General features: G+C 36.6%; 1 protein-coding gene across 1 annotated transcript in view; it reads right to left on the reverse strand.

Moving 5' to 3' along the window:
• The window catches only part of LOC119504721 (contactin-associated protein-like 3), a 228,022-nt gene that overhangs the window by 32,861 nt on the left and 173,567 nt on the right, over positions 1-21,594 (reverse strand). The window contains exons 13-17 of the mRNA XM_037797178.1: positions 19,037-19,234; positions 15,357-15,513; positions 9,112-9,239; positions 1,666-1,836; positions 721-939 (exon numbers count right to left, since the gene is read on the reverse strand). Coding sequence (XP_037653106.1) covers positions 721-939; positions 1,666-1,836; positions 9,112-9,239; positions 15,357-15,513; positions 19,037-19,234 — 873 coding nt within the window. The remainder of the gene's footprint in view (positions 1-720; positions 940-1,665; positions 1,837-9,111; positions 9,240-15,356; positions 15,514-19,036; positions 19,235-21,594) is intronic.

Genomic DNA, 21,594 nt, shown 5'->3' on the forward strand with positions numbered 1-21,594 from the left:
GAAGCAATGTAGCAGAACATATTTTTCCCTTTGGGAAAAGCAAACACTAATAAAACAATAAACAAGTAAATTAAAGGGAAGGCTTCCATTACTGAGAGCCGTAATCCTTACATGAAGGGATGGCAAGAATAAAGGAGCAAGATCCAGTTATAAACACAGAGCATGTGATGAGAGAGAAAGAAAAGGGAAAGCGAGGCAGAGGGACACCGGGAGCAAGGCTGGTGGATATACACACTGAGCTGCTTCTTTGGACCTCCTCTCTCGGTGCACTGTTTTTGTAGAGACCCTGGTGGACACAAGCCCCAATTAAAAGATGGGTTCTCCAAATGCACCGACCAGCAAAACTGAGGTAGATAAAACTGCTGATTCTTTTATAAACAGCATTGCTAAGAAGTAGCTGAAACAATCGCAAATCGTCTGTAATATCTGAGTGCAAGCTTGGGGATCAGCCCAACATGGATCTGGATTTCTCCTCTAGTTAGGTTTCTGTGTCAGTTCTCTTGACTTCTCTGAGCCTCCATCATCTCACCTGTAAACTGTGGACAAGAATACCTATGAAAGGAGAGATTAAATATGAAATATGAAGCTTTTAGGAAACGGGGCTAATCGTAGCAGTAGCTGTTGTCTGTAATTGCTAAGACCACTACTTTTATTGTGGTTTTTGCTCAGCCCATCTCTTGCCCCCACAGCCCGGCTCCACCAGGAATGCACAGCACTCACCCACGAAGAGCTGGCTGTTGAGCTGTAAGCGGACATGCCCGTCAGGGGGAGCCGCTTGGGTCCTCTGTGGGAGCTGATCCACTTGAAGCGAGGCTTCTTTAACGTTCCTCTCTGCCCTCACGTGGTGCCACCGGTTGTCATTAAAGGGTGTGGGTGACTGCACCGTGATCTCACAAGGCCCATTCCCCACATCAAAGGAAAAGGTGACCTCCGCAGGAGCTGCAAGTGTTAGAGAAGCCTGCGTTCAAGTCAGTTTATGGGGGAGAACACTCTGAGTGGACACAAGAAAAGCACGTTTGAGTAGACCTGAGCAAAGCATTGTGACATGCTCATTATGAAGGGAAACAGCGACATTAGTGCAAAAAAAATGTTACTCTGAATTGGGGTAGGAGGGGATGATACATTTGTATCCTGGAGGGGGAAAAGAGAAAAACTAATTTTAACATATTCATCCTCAGAGTTTATTACTCATCTTGCTAAGCCCTAAAGGCTTATTTACCTACAGAGAGAAAACTAGCATGTTATCTGGCTTTATATGCATAAGTGATTTTTTTTAAGGTGGTTGAATGCTTCAGATAATTTAAAAAGAACTACATGAAATTCTGCAGTAAGAAATTAAGGTTTAGGTAAATGAATAAACAATATGAGCTGTCAAGTCAATCAAAGAGTTTTGTAATTGAGTGAGCAATTAGCTATTTGACCTTGAGAGCACACAATTAGAATTAAAGTGCCACACAATTAACAGAGATCATTGTATATGTCATGAATCTTTGTTTTACTCTCCATTAAAATGGTTATTTAAAAATCATAAAATTTAACACTTAATAAAGAAATGCAACTGATAAAGGAAGCAGGGCAATATATCAGGAATTAGATCAGCTAAACCATTTATTGCTAGTTACTGGACATCCAGCAGGACGGCTTTATCCTCAGTCAGTGACTCACCATGCAGTTCCAGCCTGAAAAAGTCTGTGATCCCCAGATTCTCCACAAACACCCCGGAGGAAGCCGTGGTCTTAAAAAAGAAAGCCACGTCGGCACTGAGCTCCCCACGGAACGCCGGGAAATGAAGATATGATGTCTCAGTGTTGAAGGAGGCTGAATTCCAAAATGAATCTGTTTACCAAAAGGAAAAAAAAGACAAAAGGTGAAAATCACAATAAAATGAAACAAAATAACCATTATATATTTCTAGCAATTTTTTTTTTTTTTTACTATTAAATGCATTGATCTTGTTCTGAACATGTAGCCACTGTGACATGAATGTCCGATGGTGATTATTTTGATGATTTAAGATTCTGGATGATGAGGATTTATCTATGACTGCAACTGAGTAGAGAGATGATCACTATGGAAATGGCCTATGTTTTTAAACTTGGTTTAAAATATTTTATTTTTTTTAATTTTATAGAGTTAAACTGACTTTTTAGGGGTGTACATTTACATGAATTTTAATACATTCTTGGGTTTGGGTAACCATCACCTAAAGCAGTTTCCATCACCCAAATATACTTCCTCTTGCCATCTTATGTTAGCATTTTTTTTATTTTAGCAATTCAGATAGGTGTGCAGTGTTACCTCATTGTGATTTTAATTTGCATTTTCCTAATAGCTAATGATGCTGAACATCTTTTCATGGGCTTACTTGCCATTCTTATATCTTCTTTGAAGTGTCTGTTTGGGGAGAATTGACGGCCTTCCTACATTGAATCTTCCAATCCATGAACATAGTATGTTTCTCCATTTGTTTAGATCCTCATTGCTTTCTCCAACATTTGGTAGTTTTTAGCTTTCAGATTCTGCACATGTTTTGTTAGATGTATACCTCAGTATTACATTTTTGGAGCTATTGTAACTAATGTAGTTTTTTTTTTTAATTTTGGTTTCCAACTGTACATAGCTACATTATAGATATATGATCGTTTTTTTGTGTACTGACTTTGTATCCACATCCTTATTGAACTCACTTATTAATTCTAGCAATTTTGCAGCTTTCTTGATATTTTCTATGTAATCATACATATGTCTGTGAATAGTTCTCTTTCTTCCATTCCAATCTTTTTGCATTTATTTATTTTTTTTTCCACATTATTTCACTGGCAGGACATTATTTTTTCACATTATTGCACTGACTTCCTGTTTGGTGTTGAATAAAAGTGGTGATATTGGACATCCTTGCCTTGTTCCCAGTCGAAGGAAACACATTCAGCGTTTCACCATTAATTATGATGGCATCTTTGGTTTTGTGTAGATACCCTTTATTAAGTTTCCTTCTTTTCCTACTTGCTAAAAGTTTTTAATATGAGTACTTTTGTATTGAATATAAATGCTATCATACGAAATTATCATGTTGAATCATCATCATAATTCAAATCATCACGTTGAATTTTATGTCAAATGCTTTTTCTACATCAATTGATATGACCATGTGATTTTTCTTCTTTAGGCTGTTTAGGATTGCATTTATTGCTTTTCATATACTGAATCAGCCTTGCATTCCTGGGATAAACAACAGTTGATTATGATGTATGTTTCAGTTTGCTAAAGCTGCAGGAATGCAATATACCAGAAATGAGCTGGTTTTTACGAGGATTTATTAATTTACAATTTATAATTCTTAGGCCATGAAAATGCAAATTAAAGCATCGACAGGATGATACCTTCTCTAAAGAAAGGCTGCAGCATCTGGGACACCTCTGTCCCATGGGAAGGCACATGGCTGGCATCTGCTGGTCCTTCTCTCCCAGGGGTTTCATTGCTTTCAGCTTCTGGCTTCAGTGGCTTCCTCTCTCTCAACTCCTGTGGGTCCTCTCTTAGCTTCTCTGGTTTTTTTTCTCTCTCTGTGCTCTCTTGGTTTCATCTCTCTTATCCTCTCATAAAGGACTCCAGTAAAAGGATTAAGACCCACCTTGAATGGGGTGGGTCATATCTAAAATAGAAATAACCTAACGAAAAGGTCCCACTCATAATAGGTCTGCACCCACAGGAATGGATTAAAACAACAAGGCCTTTTCTGGGGTACATAACAGCTGCAAACCAGCACAGTGTAATATTCTTTTAAATATTCCTGGACTTAATCTGCTAATGTTTTGTTGAGGCCTTCTGCATCTCTGTTTGTGTGGAATATTACTCTGTAGTTTCACAGAGTTTTTTTGGCAATGTCTTTGTCTAGTTTGGATATCTGGGCAAAGAGGGCCTCATAAAATTATTTTGGAAGTGTTTCCTCTTCTATTTTCTGTAAAAGATTGCAAAGATACGGCGTTATTTCCTTTTGTGGAGAGAATTCACCACTGACACAATCTTGGCACAGAGTTTTTCTTTTTCTTTCCCCAAAGGTTTTTAATTACAAATTCAATTTCCCTAGCACTTTTAGAACTATTCTGGTTATTTATTTCATCTTGGGTGGGTTTTGGTAGTTTGTTAATTTTGAGGAATTGGTTCATTTCATCTGTGTTTTACAATGTAGTATGTAGCATTATTTGTAATAAATGCATATTATCCCTTTGATGTTTGTGGGGTCTGTAGTGATATCCTTGTTTCCATTCCTCATATGATAAATTTTATATTTTCCCTTTTGAGAGTCTTACAAGAGATTTATCAATTTTACTTATCTTGTAAAATAATCATATTTTGTTATCATGGATTTCCTCTCTTTTGTTTTCTTTTCATTGATTATTCTTTATTATTGCCTTCCTTCTGCATGCTTTAGATTTTTCTTTCCTTCTTTTAGTTTCTTAAGGTGAAAGTTGATCATTTGAGACTTTTTTCTTTTATAATATAAGCATTTAATGCTGTAATATTTTTTACTAAGCACTGCTATAGCTGCATCCCACCAATTTTGATATGACATTTTCATTTTGATTTAGTTCACTATATTTCATAGTATCTGTTGTGACCTTCTCGTTGACTCATGTATCATTTAGCAGTTTGGTATCTACTTTCCAAGTGTTTGGATAATTTCAATTCTTTAGTATTATCTAATTTTTATGACATAGAATACGAATGCTTGAAAAGAATGTGTATCTGACTATTGGTGGAAAGTTCTGTATGTCAACTAGATTCAGTTGGTTGATAGTGTCTTTGAGAACTCCTATATACTTACTGATATTCTATTATTTCTAGGTTATGGAGACAGGAGTATTGTTTTCTCTAATTGTGGATTTGTCTATTTTTCCTTTTGGTTCTGTCAGTTTTTGTTTTATGTATTTTGAAACTCAAGATTCTTATATCTTCTTGGTGGATTGACCCATTATCACTATGCAGTGATCCTTTTTATCCCTATTAATTTATTTTGCATGAAGCAAAGCTTTTAAAATAGCCTCTCCAGCTTTCTTTTGATTGGTATTTGTATGGTGTATCTTTTTCCATCTTTTTTTCTTTTAATTTACTATATCTTTATATTTGAAGTGAGCGTTCTTGTAGACATCATTTAGTTGTATAATGAAAATCTCTTGTCATTTCATCTGCTTGCTTATTTAAATATAAATTTTGTCATATTGTATTTAGTTCTATCATTTTTTTTTTTTTTTACTGTTTTCCTCTGTTTTTTGTTGTTTCCCTATTCCATCTACTTTTGCATTACTTAAACATTTTTTAGTTTTCCATTTCAATATTCCATTTGTCCACAACGGTTTCTTTTTTGGTTCTGGGAATTACAATATGTATATGGCTCTTTTCACAGTCTGCTTAGAATGTATATTTTTAATTCAATTTAGTACGTAAAAACCTCAAGAACATATATATATATGTTCTTTTACCTGCTCCCCTTTATGCTGTCACATGTATTACATCTACATGAATTGAAAACTCTAAAAGATACTGTGATAATTTTGCTGCCAACCCTCAAGTATATTTAAAATAACACAATAAGAGAATAATCTATCATATTTCCACAGAACTTACCATTTCTGTTGCTGTTTTTTATTCCTTATGTTCCAAGTTTCCTTCAGATGTTATTTCCCTTCTGTCTGAAAAATGTTCCTTAGAAATTGTTTTAAAGCATGTCTGCTGGCAATGAATTCTTTGCTTTTGGAAGGATATTTCTGCTGACTATAGATTTTTGCTGACAATCTTTTTCTTTTATTACTTGAAAAATTTTGTGCCAATTCCTTGTGGCCTCCATGATTCTGACGAGAAATTCGCTGTCATCTGAATTTGTGTTCCACTATAGGCAATGCAACATCGTTTCTCACTGGAGCCTTGCAAGACTTTTTTCTTTGATTTAATTTTCAGCAGTTTGATTATGATGTGTCCAGTCATTAACTTATTTGAGTTTCTCCAGTTTGGGGGCTCACTCAGCTTCTTGAATCTGTAGGTTTATGTCTTTTGCCAAACTTGGAAGATTTTATGCCACTTTTTTTCAAATATCTTTCCAGCACCACATTCTTTCTCATCTTCTGAAACCTCAATTACAGGAATGTTAAATTTTTTTTTATTGACCCTCCTGTCCTTGGGGCCATGCTCATTCTATTTCAATCTTTTTTTCTTTCTCTTGTTCAGATTGGATAATTTCTATTGCTCTATTCAAGTTTATTGACTGTGTTCACTCAAATCTGCTAGTTGGCCCATCCAATGCATTTCTTATTTCAGTTATTATACTCTCCAGCACTAAAATTTCTATTTGGTTCTTCTTTAACTATACTATTTCTTTGCAAAGATGGTCTCTTTTACCATTTGTTACAAGAGTGCTCATGATTTCTTGTTGTATAATACCTGCTTTAAAGCCTTTACCAGGTAAATCAAGCCTTGGGTCATACTGGCATTGGAAGCTGTTGTTTGTCTTTTCCCAAGAAGCTAAGATTTTCCTGGTTCTTGATATGCTAAGGACTTGCATATTATTCCCTAGACATTTTTAATATTATGTTACCAAACTGGCTTTTGTTTAAATCCTATGGAGAATGTTGATATTTTTATTTTTTTCAGGCAGTCAGCCTGGTTTTCTGTTCTAGCCACATGTTCCAATCTGCAGGCTCTAAAATCAGTTCAGTTTTCAAAGCATTTGCAGTACTATTCAGATCTGTGTTCAGTCTGAGTCCCGAGTAGTAGCCTGATAGCTCTCTTTCCAAATCCTTTGGTCTGCTAATTAGGATCAGATTCACACATGTGCAGCTCTGGGGGTGAGCCTGGGACATCACAAACAACTTTATAGTGAGCCCCGGACATCACAAACAACTTTATAGAGAGCCCCGGACGTCAAAAACAACTTTGTAGCCTCGATTTTCTGAACTGCTCCCTCTCTGTGATCTTCCAGATATTTTCTGGTTCCCTGGTGTTCTCTTTACAATCCAACAACCAGAAAACTCAGGCTCCATTTACCTGCTGTGTTGCACTTTGCCATGTACTTCTGCAACTCTACTCATGGCCAATGCTAAGTGGTGAATGAACAGAGAAAGAAAAAAAGCAATATGAATCTTCCCACTCTCTGGGAGACAACTATGCTCTGATCAGAGCAAGAGGTCCAAGTCCCCCAGAGTGTTGGCTCTTTTGGGCTCCTGATGTGATCTCCGCCACTGCCACCCTTCATGGGATTGCCTGGCACCTGAGGCGTCGTGAAACAGAGAAAAGGGGGAAATAGATATTCCGGCACTATCTCTGAAGGTTAGGAGTTCCCACTTTTCAAGCCAGAGCTAGAGGGCTTCTCCTGTGACCCGATGCCTCTATCTGGGTCAGCTATGAGATGCTGAAAGAAAATATAAACAGTGACTTCTGGTTTTCTTCCCTGATCTGCCTGCTGCTATTTACTTTTCAGAGTCCTGAAATAGCTCCTTCATGCACCTGGCCTAGGTTTTACAGGTGCACTCAGTGGGAGAGATGGGGTGGGGTGTGCCTACCTCATCTTATCTAGAAATAGACCTGTGGTCTCCATTTTTTTATCATATGTGAGAAAAAAATTCTTCATATTACCATCAGTCAAAATGAGTTAATATGCTTTGCTACATTTTGACTATCCAAGTATTAATATTTTTATTATCTGAAATAGGAACCACCTATGTTATTTTCAATAACACAGTTCAGAGGCTCCAGGACTTTTTCACACAGTGACACCTCACAGAGAACCCTGCACAGCCCCAGGGAGGGTCCATGGACCCCACCAATTCTCTGCCAGACTCAGAGGTCACCATGGCCACTGGGGACTGCGAAGACATTGTAAGGACTTTGGCCTCTCCTGTGAGATGGGCACCATTGGAGAATTTTGAGCAGACTCTCCACTCTGCCTGCTGTGTTAAATGTGGTCTAAATAGGCAAAGTCCGTAGCAAGGAGACCAATTATCGGATCACAGCAAAAATCCAGGCATGGCTGGTAATGGAAGTGGTAAGACATGGTGGGATTCTGGATCTAGCTGTGAAGTTAGAGACAACAGGATTTGCTGATGAATTAGATGTGGGCTGTGAGAGCAAAAATGTAGCTATAAATGACTTAAAGTTTGCAGTCTAAGGAGCAGCAGAAGGAATGTTGTTGCCATATGTTGAACTGGGGGTTGTTGGGGAAACAGGTTTTGTTTTGTTTGAGAGAGAGACTGTAAGGAGCTCATCCTACAGCTGAGTTTGAGATGCCTATTGAAATGCAAGCGGAAGTGCAGAGACTCAGCTGGATGCGGAACTGGGCTTGAGATATAAATGTGGGGGTGATGGGCATCGTGTGAAGCAGATGGATGGAGACAGAGCCTTGAGGAACCCCAACATTATCCCACTGGGGAGATGAAAGAAGACTGGGTGGAAGGAAAGGATGGAGGTAAACCAGGACTCGCAGTCTGCTGGCCACCAAGCAAAGACAGTGTGTTGTTTTAGTTTTCTGGGGCTGCTGTAACAAAGTACTCCAAACCCAGTGACTTAAAGCAACAGAAAATTATAGAAGGCATGTGTTTTATTTTACTTTATTTTAGTTATTTTGGGGGAGGAGGGGAGTGAACGATGAGAAAGAAATCAAGAGGTAGTTGGAGGGTAAGTTGAGTTAGAAGCACTGAGGTTTCCTCCTTGCCAGAAGGCAGTAATGAATAGATATGTTTGCTGAGCTCTGTCCTCTTGTTTTCTCATTATCTTGCCAATATTCGTTTTCACTGCACTCAGCAAAGTGGTAATCATGCTACTTGCCTTTAGCGGGCAAAAATTAAATGGTTGCTAACCGAGCGGAATACAATGTCAGATGATTCCATTCGTCTTCACAACAATAATCTGATTTAAATTCTATATAAAAGAGATGACACAGAGGTAGTATATTTTCTCATGTTTTCTCACATTTGCAATACACAGTTCTTATTTTATAAGTTAATACACTCCTAATACAATACAAATTATCAGGATAGCTCTTATGCAACCCATGCAGCTAAATTTCTCATAAAACATTAGCACATATCATTAGGATTAAAGACAGTTCCTGTTGCCGCTACTTACTGTCTCCCCGGCAGAGCAGAGGTCCCAGGGTATAAGCTGCTTCCGAATGGGGTCGTCCCGTGTCTGTCATGACAACCTGAGTGACCGGCAGGTGCTCCTTACGAGAAAGGACTATGGTGTCACTGGTCCTAGGAAACAAATACAAGCATCTTAAAAGCCTTCTGAAGAACATGCTCACACTAAATAAGTGTTTTTTTATTACAGTTCAAGAGGTATAAAGCTAAATTTCTAAATACACAACAGTATCTGAGTATCTGAAAACCAGAGACTATTATTCATTTTTACAACCATGGAAAAGAAAGTGGGCAGGTCTAGAAATGTGGTCATGGGTGCAAACACAAGATGACATTTTCAATGCCATTAAGAAGCTAACAGCTCTTTTAGATTTAGCCACAGGAAAATACTTAAATGCAAGACTTACATACATGTAAGAACAATCTACCTTCCTGGAAAACCACCTGACTGACAAGATTTAGGTTTTCAATTCTGAGCATTTTAGCACTAAATTTTTAGAAATCCCTATTGTGGTTAATTAGGTGTCCCCATACTTGTTGACTCTATAAATTTAAAAGCAAAAACAAAACAAAATGCTGGTTTAAGGCTACTATGAAGCGATGATTCAATGCACTTTAAAAAGTAATAAATGGGATAATGCATGGGGAAGTGTTTTTTGTCAACTATTGTCATGATTCATTGATTCCACCAACACTAATTGCATATTTTCTATTTACCAAGTTCCACGTGTTGGGGATATAGGCATAAAAAATATCATCAATGCTTCAAGGAAACCCAGTGGATTTTATAAATAATAATAATAATAATAATAATATCATATAAATATAAATTAGGAGGAAACATTAATATTGATTCTAATACAAAAAGGACTGGAAGAGGAGCCAGAGGATCTGAGTGAGGGGAAAGCTTGCTATGTCACCAACTTCCTCTCTGGGCAAAGTAAGGAGATTAATCTACACCTTGCAACCTGCTCATATTTTTTATTGTATTATTCAATTATATGTGTACTTCTGACTTACAGACAAATAATGGTTTGTCTGGTCTCTCTTTCTGATGTCCTATGCATGTATAAAACATTGTAAGTTTTCATTCCTAATTACCCATTCACCACCCTCCTGCATGCATAGTTTAAAGCATTTGAAACTGCACCTTTTGAAAGTCAAAATCCCAGCAATTTCCTATTATTCAATGTAACAGCTTTGTGGAAAAAAACAAAAAACAAACAAACCAAAAAACAAAACAAAACAAAAAAATCTGAATGATTGAATATTCAATCATTCCAATTTTATTTGGTCATCAAAATATTGTTTGAAGGTAGAAAAGTTAAAATAAAATTAAGTTAAGATTTTTATCCTGTTTAAAAATTTTAATAAGGTGACCTGGAGTGCGTAAGATAACATGAAAAAATATGAAGTAAATATCCTGAAGGTTAAGAAACAATTTCATTGAATCACATTATTTCCCAAAAGCAGACTACAAAAAAAAAAAAAAAAAAAAAAAAAAAAAAATCATGGATTTATCTGATTAAGCCCTTATGGATTCTGGTAATGGAGGAGCACAGACTAGTTACTAATTGAGAATCACTGAATTTTAAAGAACTATTTAACAGAAAAACTACACTTAATTCTGTTTTTAACATGGACAATGCATGCAGAGACCTGTAAATACATAAGTAAAACTATAATGCATGCTGTGTGTATTGTGGCAGATAGTATAATAGAGCCTTCTTCACTCTGCTGTTTGCAAAGTGTGTTCTTGGTTAAATCTGAGAGAAATTTTTAGCTATCTTATCTAAAAATTCCAGATAAGTATAGACCATTCCCAACAGTTGATGCTTTAATGCAGGATGCTGTTGATTTGTCATGGTCACCAGACTTGTTCAAAACTGGCTGAAGTATAGTTACATCTCATAATTCTTATTTCTCTATGTTTTCCACTTCTGCAAACATTGCATATCTAGGCATGATAATTACTTACAACAGTTTTAAAAATTCAGAAAGCAAACTTCCAAATTCCCCTCCTCTTTTTTTTCTAAGTTCCTAAAGTTCTGGAAATTATTCTTACCCTTCACTGTTTTTCAGTGGACTCTTTTTGAGGCAAAACAGAGCTTTGATTTCTGTGTATAGTTGGGAAAACTAGATGGAATAAATATGGGGTGAACTTTCAGGTTTTATAGTTGTCTGGGCAAAAGTGGGGCTGCAAACAACATAATTATCATCCAGAATCCGCACACTTTGAAAGCTTCCAGGCTCTCTATAGGGTATCACTGTTGTATTTGCTCATCTCTTTTGCAAACCCACACTGAATTAGTTACTAGAGCTTTGTAATACATCTTTATGCCTGGTAGGACTAGTCTCCCTCCTTGTTTTTCATCTTCAGAATTGTCTGAGCTATTCATGTACTATTGATTTTCCATATAAATTTTAGAATCTGCTCATTACCATCCAAAAAAATTAAACAAATATTTGGCATTTGTTTAGAATTAAATGGAGTCTATAAATTCACTTGGGAGAGAGACACTCAGTTCTCCTACTCAGGGCAGCTGTGTATCTTTCCACTCACTTAGGTCTTCTTAAATTCTCTTAATAAAGCTTTATTTCTTTTTTATAAAAGCCTTACATATTTTTGTTATATATATTTCAAGGTAGTTACACTTTGTTACTTTTGCAAACAGTTTTTATTACATTATTATTGTAATGTGTCCTTCTGTAGGAATTCAGTTACTCAAGATTCAGCAGTCTTACTCTATCTTTATTAATTCCAACATTCAAGTATATTGGGTTTTCTTTGTAGACAACCACATTGTCTGTGAACAACACAATCTTTATTTCTTGGTCTCCAATCTTTTGTTTATGAATTGCCTCATGTGTTTTTTATCTTTTCATTGTTCACTTCTAACCCAATTGCATTTAAGCAGAGAAGTTGTTCATGTGATACCAACTCTTGCAAAATTTGTTTTGCTTTATAGAATATTGGGTTGCAAGTTTGCAAAACAGGCCACGGGCTAAACTTGCGTATAATTGTGCCTGGGAGTCTCCCCCTGCGTGTCTCTTTGTTGCTCAGATGTGGCCCTCTCTCTCTCTAACTGAGCCACCTTGGCAGGTAAACTCACTGCCCTTCCCCCTGCATGGGGCCCGACTCCCAGGGGTGTAAATCTCCCTGGCAACTCAGGATATGACTCCTGGGGATGAATCTGGACCTAGCATCATGGGATCGAGAATGTCTTCTTGACCAAGGAGGGGATGAAAATGAGATGAAATAGTTTCACTGGCTGGGAGATTTCAAATGGAGTCAAGAGGTCACTCTGGTGGACATTCTTATGCACTATATAGATAACGCCTCTTAGGTTTTAATGTATTGGAATAGCTAGAAGTAAATACCTGAAACTACCAAACTCCAACCCAGTAGTCTGGACTCCTGAAGACGATTATATAATAAGGTAGATTACAAGGGATGACAGTGTGATTGTGAAAACCTTGTAGATCACACTCCCTTTACCTAATGTATGGATGGATGAGTAGAAAAATGGAGATAAAAACTAAATGACAAACAGGGTGGCATGGGGGGGATGGTTTGGGTGTTCTTTTTTTGCTGTTTTTTTAACTCTTATTCTGATTCTTTCTGACGTAAGGAAAATGTTCAGAAATAGATTGTAGTGATGAATGATCATACTGTGAACAGCTGATTGTATACCATGGATGATTGTATGGTATGTGAATATATTTCAGTAAAACTGAATTAAAAAAAAATTAAATAAAATAACAACAACAAAAAAAAAAAAACAGGCCATGGGTGCTTGATAAGATTGTGTATTATTTAATTTGATATCTTTAATTGTTAATTTTGTTTTTTAAATGTTCTATATGCTTAATAGTTTTGTCCGCTTGACTTACCAATTACTAAAACAAGTATGTTGAAGCCTCTTCCTATTGGGATTGATTTGTGAATTCATTCCTGTAGTTCAATTAATATTTTGTTTATACATTTTCAAGCATTTTTATTAGAAGCATACAAGTTAGGATTGTCATTTCTTTTTGGTGAAACTAAAAAGTATCATCACATAGTGACCATCTTTATTCATGATTAGACTTCTGAAATTTGCTTAAATTTTTTACACATATATTTTTGTGAATATTTGCCAGGTTAAAAAAATTTTACTTCTAATATTTCTGGCTGTATAAACAAGATACATGTCTTTTTAATTCAATAAGATATATATATATGGACTTAAATAGACATTTTAGTCACATTTATTGTGCATGACTACTTATGTGCTTTGATCTTATTTTGAACTTCTTGCTGCTGCTGCTTTTTTTTAAATCTCATTTTATATCTTCTTTTGGATTAAAGGAGTTTTTTAATCCCAGTTTTTTTCTTTCTTCCCTCCACTGATTTGAATGTTACACACTCTAGTTCTATTCTTTTTGAGGTTATGTATACACTTATAACAATTCAATGCTTATAAATATTCACAAAATCTATACTGTTACAAAATATTGATGTATGGCATTTTATGTCTTTTTATGAAACCCTGGGTTTGCACATTTCTTTCCTCAATGTTCCCTCTTACATTTCAGACCCTCTTTCTGGGATTGCTGTCTTCCATTCTGAAAACCATTCTTTGGAAGTCCCTCTTGTGAGGTCTGCTGGCAGTAAACTTCCTCAGCATCTGTTTGCCTGGATCTTCATTTTACCCTCACTTTTGAAAATATCAGCTGGGTATGAAATCCTAGTTGATGCTTATTTTATTTCAATACTATGAAGATAATGACCTGCTCTTTGCTCTGGCTGCTTTCTTTGTCACTGTGGAAAGATCCGCTGGAAGTCTATTGTCTTTTTCCATTTTGGAATCTTTCTTCCTTCTCCGCTTCTTTTAACAATCTCTTTAGTGTTCTTCAGTTCACCATGATGTGTCTAGATATAGATTTACTTTTATTTATCCTGCTTGGCATTCCACTATTTCCTCAAATATGGAAATTTCTCAGCACTTTCCCCGTTTGAATAGTGGTTCTTGTAAATCATCACCAATCTCCTCTTTTGAAACTTCAACCAGACACATGTTCTATTATTTGCAACTTACTCCTCTATGTCTGCTGTTACTTCACATTTTCCTTTTTTTTTTTTTTCTCTCTCTCTCTCTGTACTATATTCCATGTCATTTACTTTTCAGTTCACCAGTTTTCTGGTCACTCATGTGTAATATCTGATTCAACAAGGCTTACATTTCAATGATGCCATTTTCCTTTTTAAAAAATTCTTTGGGTTCTTTATAAAATCACAGTCATCTTTGTTAATGGTATCTGATTGTTTTCTCATGTTTCAATTCTATTATTTATTTTTTAAGTAGCTAACATTCATTTTAATTTAATTTTCTAATTATCAAGATTCCTAGGTGTTCAATTCTACTCTTTGTGGTGTTTTCTGACTCTAGTCATAGTAGGTTCTTTCCTCTTATGTTTTGTAGTACTAGATTTTGAGCTTGTGCTTGGTGGCACTTTATCTATGGAAGTCCCATAGTTGTGTGTGGGATGGAGGAACCCTAGTAAGAATTTTGTATGAATTACAATGAGCCACTGGTCCTACCAACCTGTGGCAACTTCTATTTAATTTCAAGGACCATCTGGGTAATATAAATTTGAATTCTAAATCTCTGTGAGAGCAGGTATGTAGACATGAATTCTCAGGGAGTTTTCATGTTTCTACTTAGAGGGTCAACTGGAAGATCTGTTCTCATATACCATTTCTTTGGGTTTGTAGACTTTTAAGACCTCCAGCTGTATGGAGACTTTTTGTGTTCCAAATATCCCCTTCCATGGACTCAAGACCTTGTCTGGTTTCCCTTCATATGGGCACCTAAAACATGTCTGGAAGTTAGAGAGTTCAGCAAACACTTCTGGATCAGCCATCATAAGATATCTTATTAACCAGGCTAAACTAAATTTTAGGAAGTCTGTTATTTTACCTTCAATGGATGAGAAACATTAATCAGATATTCCTATTCTTTCTTACTACAAAAACAAAAATGTACATGATCAATTATTCCCAGGAAAACAAAAAGCTTAATATTCTAGACTTTAGATTAATTCCAACATAGTCATCAAAGCTTATATTTTTAACTTGCTAGGGCATACTATTATCTTCATTGTACTATCTTGTCCAATATTGACCTAAGGTACAGTTTAAGCAATAAAAAAATTACAGCTTGCACAGGAGAATCATGTGGAAATCACCATTCACTCCGGTCAGCATCACAGTTGCAGTAATATCGAGACTCAGTGCAGGTTCCCTCTAATCCACAAGTACACTTTTGAGCATCAGGCAGAGAACCTCCCCAGTAAGTGTGTGTTTCATTGGTTCCTCCAAGCCACCAGCTCAGTGGGGTTCCATCTGAAAGACAAGTATGAGAAAGGTGACACCTACTTTCCCCCACTATCTGCCTCCCCAATCATAGTCCTTTACTTCTCTCTATGTATAAACTAGAGAGTCTATTTTAGAAGTGAACATATTTTAACTCTTCAATAGGATAATTTAAAGAGGATTGCCAACTATTTAAAAATATTTTAAGATCAAGAAAAGTTACTACCATATTGCTTTCTTTTATTAGAAAATGAACAAGTAGTCCCTAACTCATTCAAGCATGATATTTTAAAATGTCTTTTGAGCAATCCAGTTGTATACATTATTTTGAAATAATATTCAGAAAAAGAATTTTCATCAAAATAAAAACAAGACTAATATACACACTGAACTTAAAATCTGTTTGAGATTATAAAATGCCCATTGAAAGAACTTAATGTTATTATGCAAAGATATGGACTTCTTTCACTTTATTTATTAGCTGGAAACACAGGTACTTCTTATCATGTCTTAAAAGTTGCTGGGAGATGTGTTTTGTTTTGTTCTGTTTTTCCTTACATTGAATACCTTGGCTTTTTTATTTGGACACTGAAAAAATGGCAGGTATGGGCTGTCTGAATAACTCTGAGCCAACTGCACTCAGTCCTTTAGACTGGTCTCCCCCTCAGCGCAGCTGACAATTAAGTGGGAGAGCCAGAGGTTGTGCATTTCTGCTAAAGAGGCTACTGAGGCACCAGTGCAGCACATAAGGATGGAGATGATTGGAAAAGGAGGGGAGACATTCAGGCAATCCATCTTAAAAAGAGGACAGAGAGCTGCTCTGAGTCAACAGAGCATCAAGGCGGGAGGGCAGATGGAAGTAACATCCAATCAGCTGGCTCTGCAAAGAAGCTTTGCCCATTTTAGTGCACTCTTTCAAACACTTAAGTTGTCACCACCAGGTCTCTACTGAGAATCTGGAACATATCCCAGCTATTCTCTGACTTACAACTGCCACTGCTCATTATAGCTCCTTGTTAGATGAGACCTCTGCCACCGCTGACAGCCTCTCAGCTTGTAAACATATCAACTGCATTCATTACCACCTACCGCCAGCCCACAGAGGGAGTTATGTGCCAGGAAATTACTATCAAATTTTTTTAATGCATGGAAAACTTTTCTCTAGGGGGTAGAAGTTCTTTTCAGTTTAATAGATTTTTAATAGGTATTTTTCAAAATGGCATTTGAGAAACTTAATTATTCAACATGTATTTGTTCATGCACTGAAGAGCAAAGAAATCATTGTACACAAATATATGTTTACATTTGAATTTTTCATTGTCTCTATTAAAATTAGAAACATCTAGTAGTTGTAAAGGCACAGAATGCCTTTGGTTCCATTCAGGATTTCTTAAGAGTATCTTAGAGAAATGCATAAGAAATAATCAAGAAAAACAGGAGGGGGACTAAGAAGCTGAAATGAAAGGGAAAAGACGATGAAATAAGCAGAGAAAGCAGCTCTACTTCCTCAATTATTTTAGCTACGATCCTTGGGGAATTTACCATTCACAATTTGGTGACTGAATAGGTTCTCAGGATTTCAAAACTTACTGTCATATACCTTCCTCTTTAGGTATCTGTAAGCAGAGACCCTAGAACTATTTTGTCTCTGAAACAGACTCTGGAAGATGCTGAAGGACTAAAAATGTCCCTAAGAAGACCTTCATCTCACCTGTTCCTCCCCACCCCTCTTGCAAACCCAACATGACCAAACAGCAGTGGCTAACTGTGGCCCCAACCTTGTTTTTCATCCCAGATGTAACACAACCCCAGTTTCCCGTAACATCTCAGAATTTGAAGAACAGAACCATCTTGGAATAAAACTAAATTTCAACTGACATTCCTCAATCAACCCTATAAAATTCTTAAGCTATGTGTTCCTCACACTGGAGTCACTTTTTGCTGTTCTCACATGGCTACCTTCTAACGAAGGTTTCCGCTGAAGGCTTTGGATGATTTTCCTTCTCTCACAGAAGGGTAGCATAGAGGTTCAGTACACACATTTGTGACTATAGGTAATGCGAAGCAAATTAGTGCAACAATTTTAAGGAATGTTAAGCTACACTGTTTGTCTACCTCAACTCTACCCTAATTAATAGCTTTTGGAAATATATAGATATGTACTGAATTTGTCTAAATTCAGTTTATATTAAAACTTCTCCAGTGGCAGCATAATAGAGAAGCTTAGAACTTGAGCACGCATAGATAACGAAGTCCGCTTATTTTCTCCAAGAAGTGTTTGATGAGTTTAAAACTCTTTTCACTTTCCATTTTTCTCCCAACCCCAATTAAATACTTGTTTCTGTTGCTGTTGCTACTGTTTTATGTACTTATATAGAAAGTACAACAATGGAATAATAGCTTCCAAATCAGTGAGTAAATACCGGCCTTGTATTAGAGAATTCTCTACGGATCAGAGCAGTGACCAGGTTCTGGAATAAACCGTATGCTAATATGCCTGAGTCCTGCTCCGTGATCCAATGGGTGATTTTATTTTCAACTCTGTTAGTGTTTGACTCTGAAACAGCTCTGCCTTATCTTGTATTCCCTGGTTAAATAACTCAACTTGCATTGTTCCATCTCACTGATTTACTCCCCTGGAATTATCTTTCTTATTCTTCCAAGAACATAAAATTTTAATACAGTGACCTATTTGGCAAAAATCAACCAGCAGTAAGTACTAAACCCTCAGAAAACTGGAGAACTGAGAATAAGTACATTTGCTTCATGCACATTTTATACATTGTGCAATTAAGTCCTGGTGAGGTTGGTGTCTTCTTTTTGAAGACTCAGAAAGATTTCATAATTCCCAAGTTTGCAAGTTCCACAGCGGATGAGTGACAAGCTCAGATCATAAACTAAGAGGACCCTGTCTACCACTATTTGCCTTCTCTACTTCCCCAGATACCTGATCATGGAAGGGACAGACCAGCCTCCAGAAAAGCAATGAGTTTTCATGATGGCAGCTGGGTTTGGCATTCTGACAAAATGAGATATTTCAAAGGGAGAAAATGCCAAACCAAACAAGGACTTTTCAGGGGTAGTTTAGATAGAAAAGAAAAATCAACTATTAATAGAGTTGTTTGGGGTCCTGAAAGAATTGTATAACATACACATTGTTCCCTAATGAACAGTTACCCAAGATACTAATTGCTGGACTCGGTCTATGAAAAAGGATCTCATGGAATAATCATCTTCAGAGAACTAAGCCATGTTGTGTTAGCAATCATGGCCCAGATAAAACAAAATCATGGTAAACACCGTGTGTTCCAAAGGTCTCCAAAAGAGGCCTTCAGTGCTCAGGCGTCCAGCTGAGCCTGGAAAGAGACATCAGAGCATTCACGGCTTTGAGCAAAGGGTGACAAACGTTGACCCTGGCTCCTGGCTCTATGGGAAAGTATCTCTGTAACTTCCAGATTGTGAGCTTAGTTTTTTGGACTGAGGGGTCACAGGAATCGGTGGCAGGAGGCTGTAACCTCGTGGAGATTTTAGTCCACAATAGCTGAGTACTTACCAACATGAGTTGAAAGCCTTGACTTCTTGCAGTGGAAAGCCAGCTCCTGTTGGCAGTGCTCTGCGTGATTAATTATGGCCTGGAGCTGGTCCAGGCTGGCTGTGTACTTGAAAAAGGTGGCATGTGGGTTTTCTCCATTAGAGCTTTTGACTCTGGTCAAGTGGGAACCATTGTGCTGTATTGAGGTCCACGTGGTATCTTGTGGGCAGAGATGGGTGGGAGAGGGGAAAGAAGAATTGATCAGGCTGAAATAAAGTCAATATAAAAACCAGAAGCATCTCTTATCTGAATTAACATTTTTTGTGTTATCAGATCTCTTTGAGATTGGCATCAACATACGTGGGATTCTTAAAATGTCAATATTAGGAATTCTCTTTACTGAACTTTGCATTACCATGTTTTTGCAGTAATTATATTTGGTGAAATTTGTTCGACAATGTAGTCAACATTCTAAGGGGGCTGATTTTTATAGTTCTGTGACATAATATTCAAAGTTAGAAATAGAACTTCTTGGCTCTTAATATTTTTCCCTTACATTACTATAAGAATAAAGCCCCAATTTTATTTTGTATGTATTTATGTATTATATTTTGTACATATTTATCTTTTTAATAAGCACATTCCTCATCTGACTGAGCATTTTTTTCTCTCAAACTCACCTAAATGTGTAAAAGATACACCTGGGGAACAAGCCATTTACATGACCATGCAAAATAACAGGAAATAAACATTTTTGATTAAAATTGACAGATACTGTGCCAGCAACTCATCCAATGGGCAAAGCCCCAAACCAAAATGCCTTCGAGTATCTGATATAACTATTTCCGGAAGCAACCATGGCTACATGAAAATCTGCTGGCAAATTCTGATATTTTTCTGTGACATCAATTACCCATATTTGACTGAAAAAAATTTTTAATTTAAAGGTGGCTGCAATGTTTATAAATAAGTATAATAGTAAAAAAAAAATCTTGACTTTTAAAAATTTTTACCCTGATACATCTAACACCATGGAGGTACAAATCTTGCAAAGCACAGAAGGTCCATGTTTCAGTGACTAAAAAGCTGGGTGGCAGTTACCCTAACCCGACTATATTTATAATGTCAAGTCACAAAATTTCCTCTGTAAAGTTGCTTTTGGCAAAATGATCGGTCTGCATATAAACGTTCCAAATTAGAGGGGCAGGAAACAGTCATGTGTCGCTTATTATTATTTTTAATAGCTAATACACAAACAAAATTCAGAAATCTCAACAAAATTACAACAAATCCGCTGAGAAGGTGCCCGTGGGGTCCTGCTCCCGCCATGGGGAATATTTGCTGGACCTGTCTTCTCCATCTGGCATGAGACAAATCTAACAGTCACACTGGTGCTCACAGACCCCTATCGCATCAAATACAACCAGACATCCAGGAAAGAGAGCAGGGAGAGCCATGGAAATAACTCTATCTCAAAGCCCACGGAGAGCAATGTCATAAAATACACAAATAACAAAGCAAGAGGGAGAGCAAACAGTGAGCCAGTGTGACTAATGCAGTTTTATATTCAATTAAAACCCAAGACTTGATAGATCATATCCCTCTCTGGACTCACTAAAAGAGGCCCTGAGTGTTCCTCCAGCTAGTTGAATTCCATAGATTTTCCATTTTAACCATGTCTTCCCCGGCATTTTATATTTTAACATTTTCATCAGAAAATGACCTAAATGGGCCTGATATTTTTTGCAATTATTTACTTCCATTCATCCTTAGGATTTTTTCTAACAAATAACAATGGTAAGAGGACTCACACAGAAGGTTATGTTAAGTTTGGGAGTTCGCCAATTATAATGCCATTTTGCCATTTACTCTTACAGTCCTTGGCACAAAGAAAAGTGATGCACTTGAATAGTTCATATTAGCTAGTAATCAGTATGATAGATTTGTGGTCTTGCTTGGTTAAAATGTATTCAAAATATTTTTTCAGGTAAAAAAGAAGGGAAAGTTTGAAAATAATCACTAAAGCTCTTCTGGAAAAAAAAAGGAATAATTTAAATGATTACCTCTATAGTATGATTATTGGAAAGACCCCAAATAGGACATATTACACTTCCTTAATATTCCACAACATATGATTTTCATAGATTTCGAAATATTAGGTGGAAAGGGACTTTGAGATCATGTAATACAGACTTTGCATTCATTGGTGAAAGGACAGACAAAGGAATTTAAATGATTAGCACAATAGAACAGTAGACAATTGTTATTCACTGTAGTTTGAGTTGAATTACAAGTGAGGAAATTAATTGCAGTAGCAGACAAATTTACAAAGATCTTTGTACTATCGTTGAATCAGACCACATAAAGATATATTAGTTCCAACTCACTGCATTCACTCTCATCTGCATTCAAGCAGGGAGTTTGCTGGTGGGCATCTGGTTCACCTCTAAAGCCCAGGCAAATGAACATGCAGCCAACTTAACTTGAGGACTTGCTTTGGTTAAGCAGTATATCAACAATAAAACTGACTCACTATATCATACAGCTTCTAGTTTCTGTTTATTTTGCCAAATTTGATC

This window comes from Choloepus didactylus, chromosome 10, assembly GCF_015220235.1.
Source record: "Choloepus didactylus isolate mChoDid1 chromosome 10, mChoDid1.pri, whole genome shotgun sequence".
Lineage (NCBI taxonomy): Eukaryota > Metazoa > Chordata > Mammalia > Pilosa > Megalonychidae > Choloepus > Choloepus didactylus.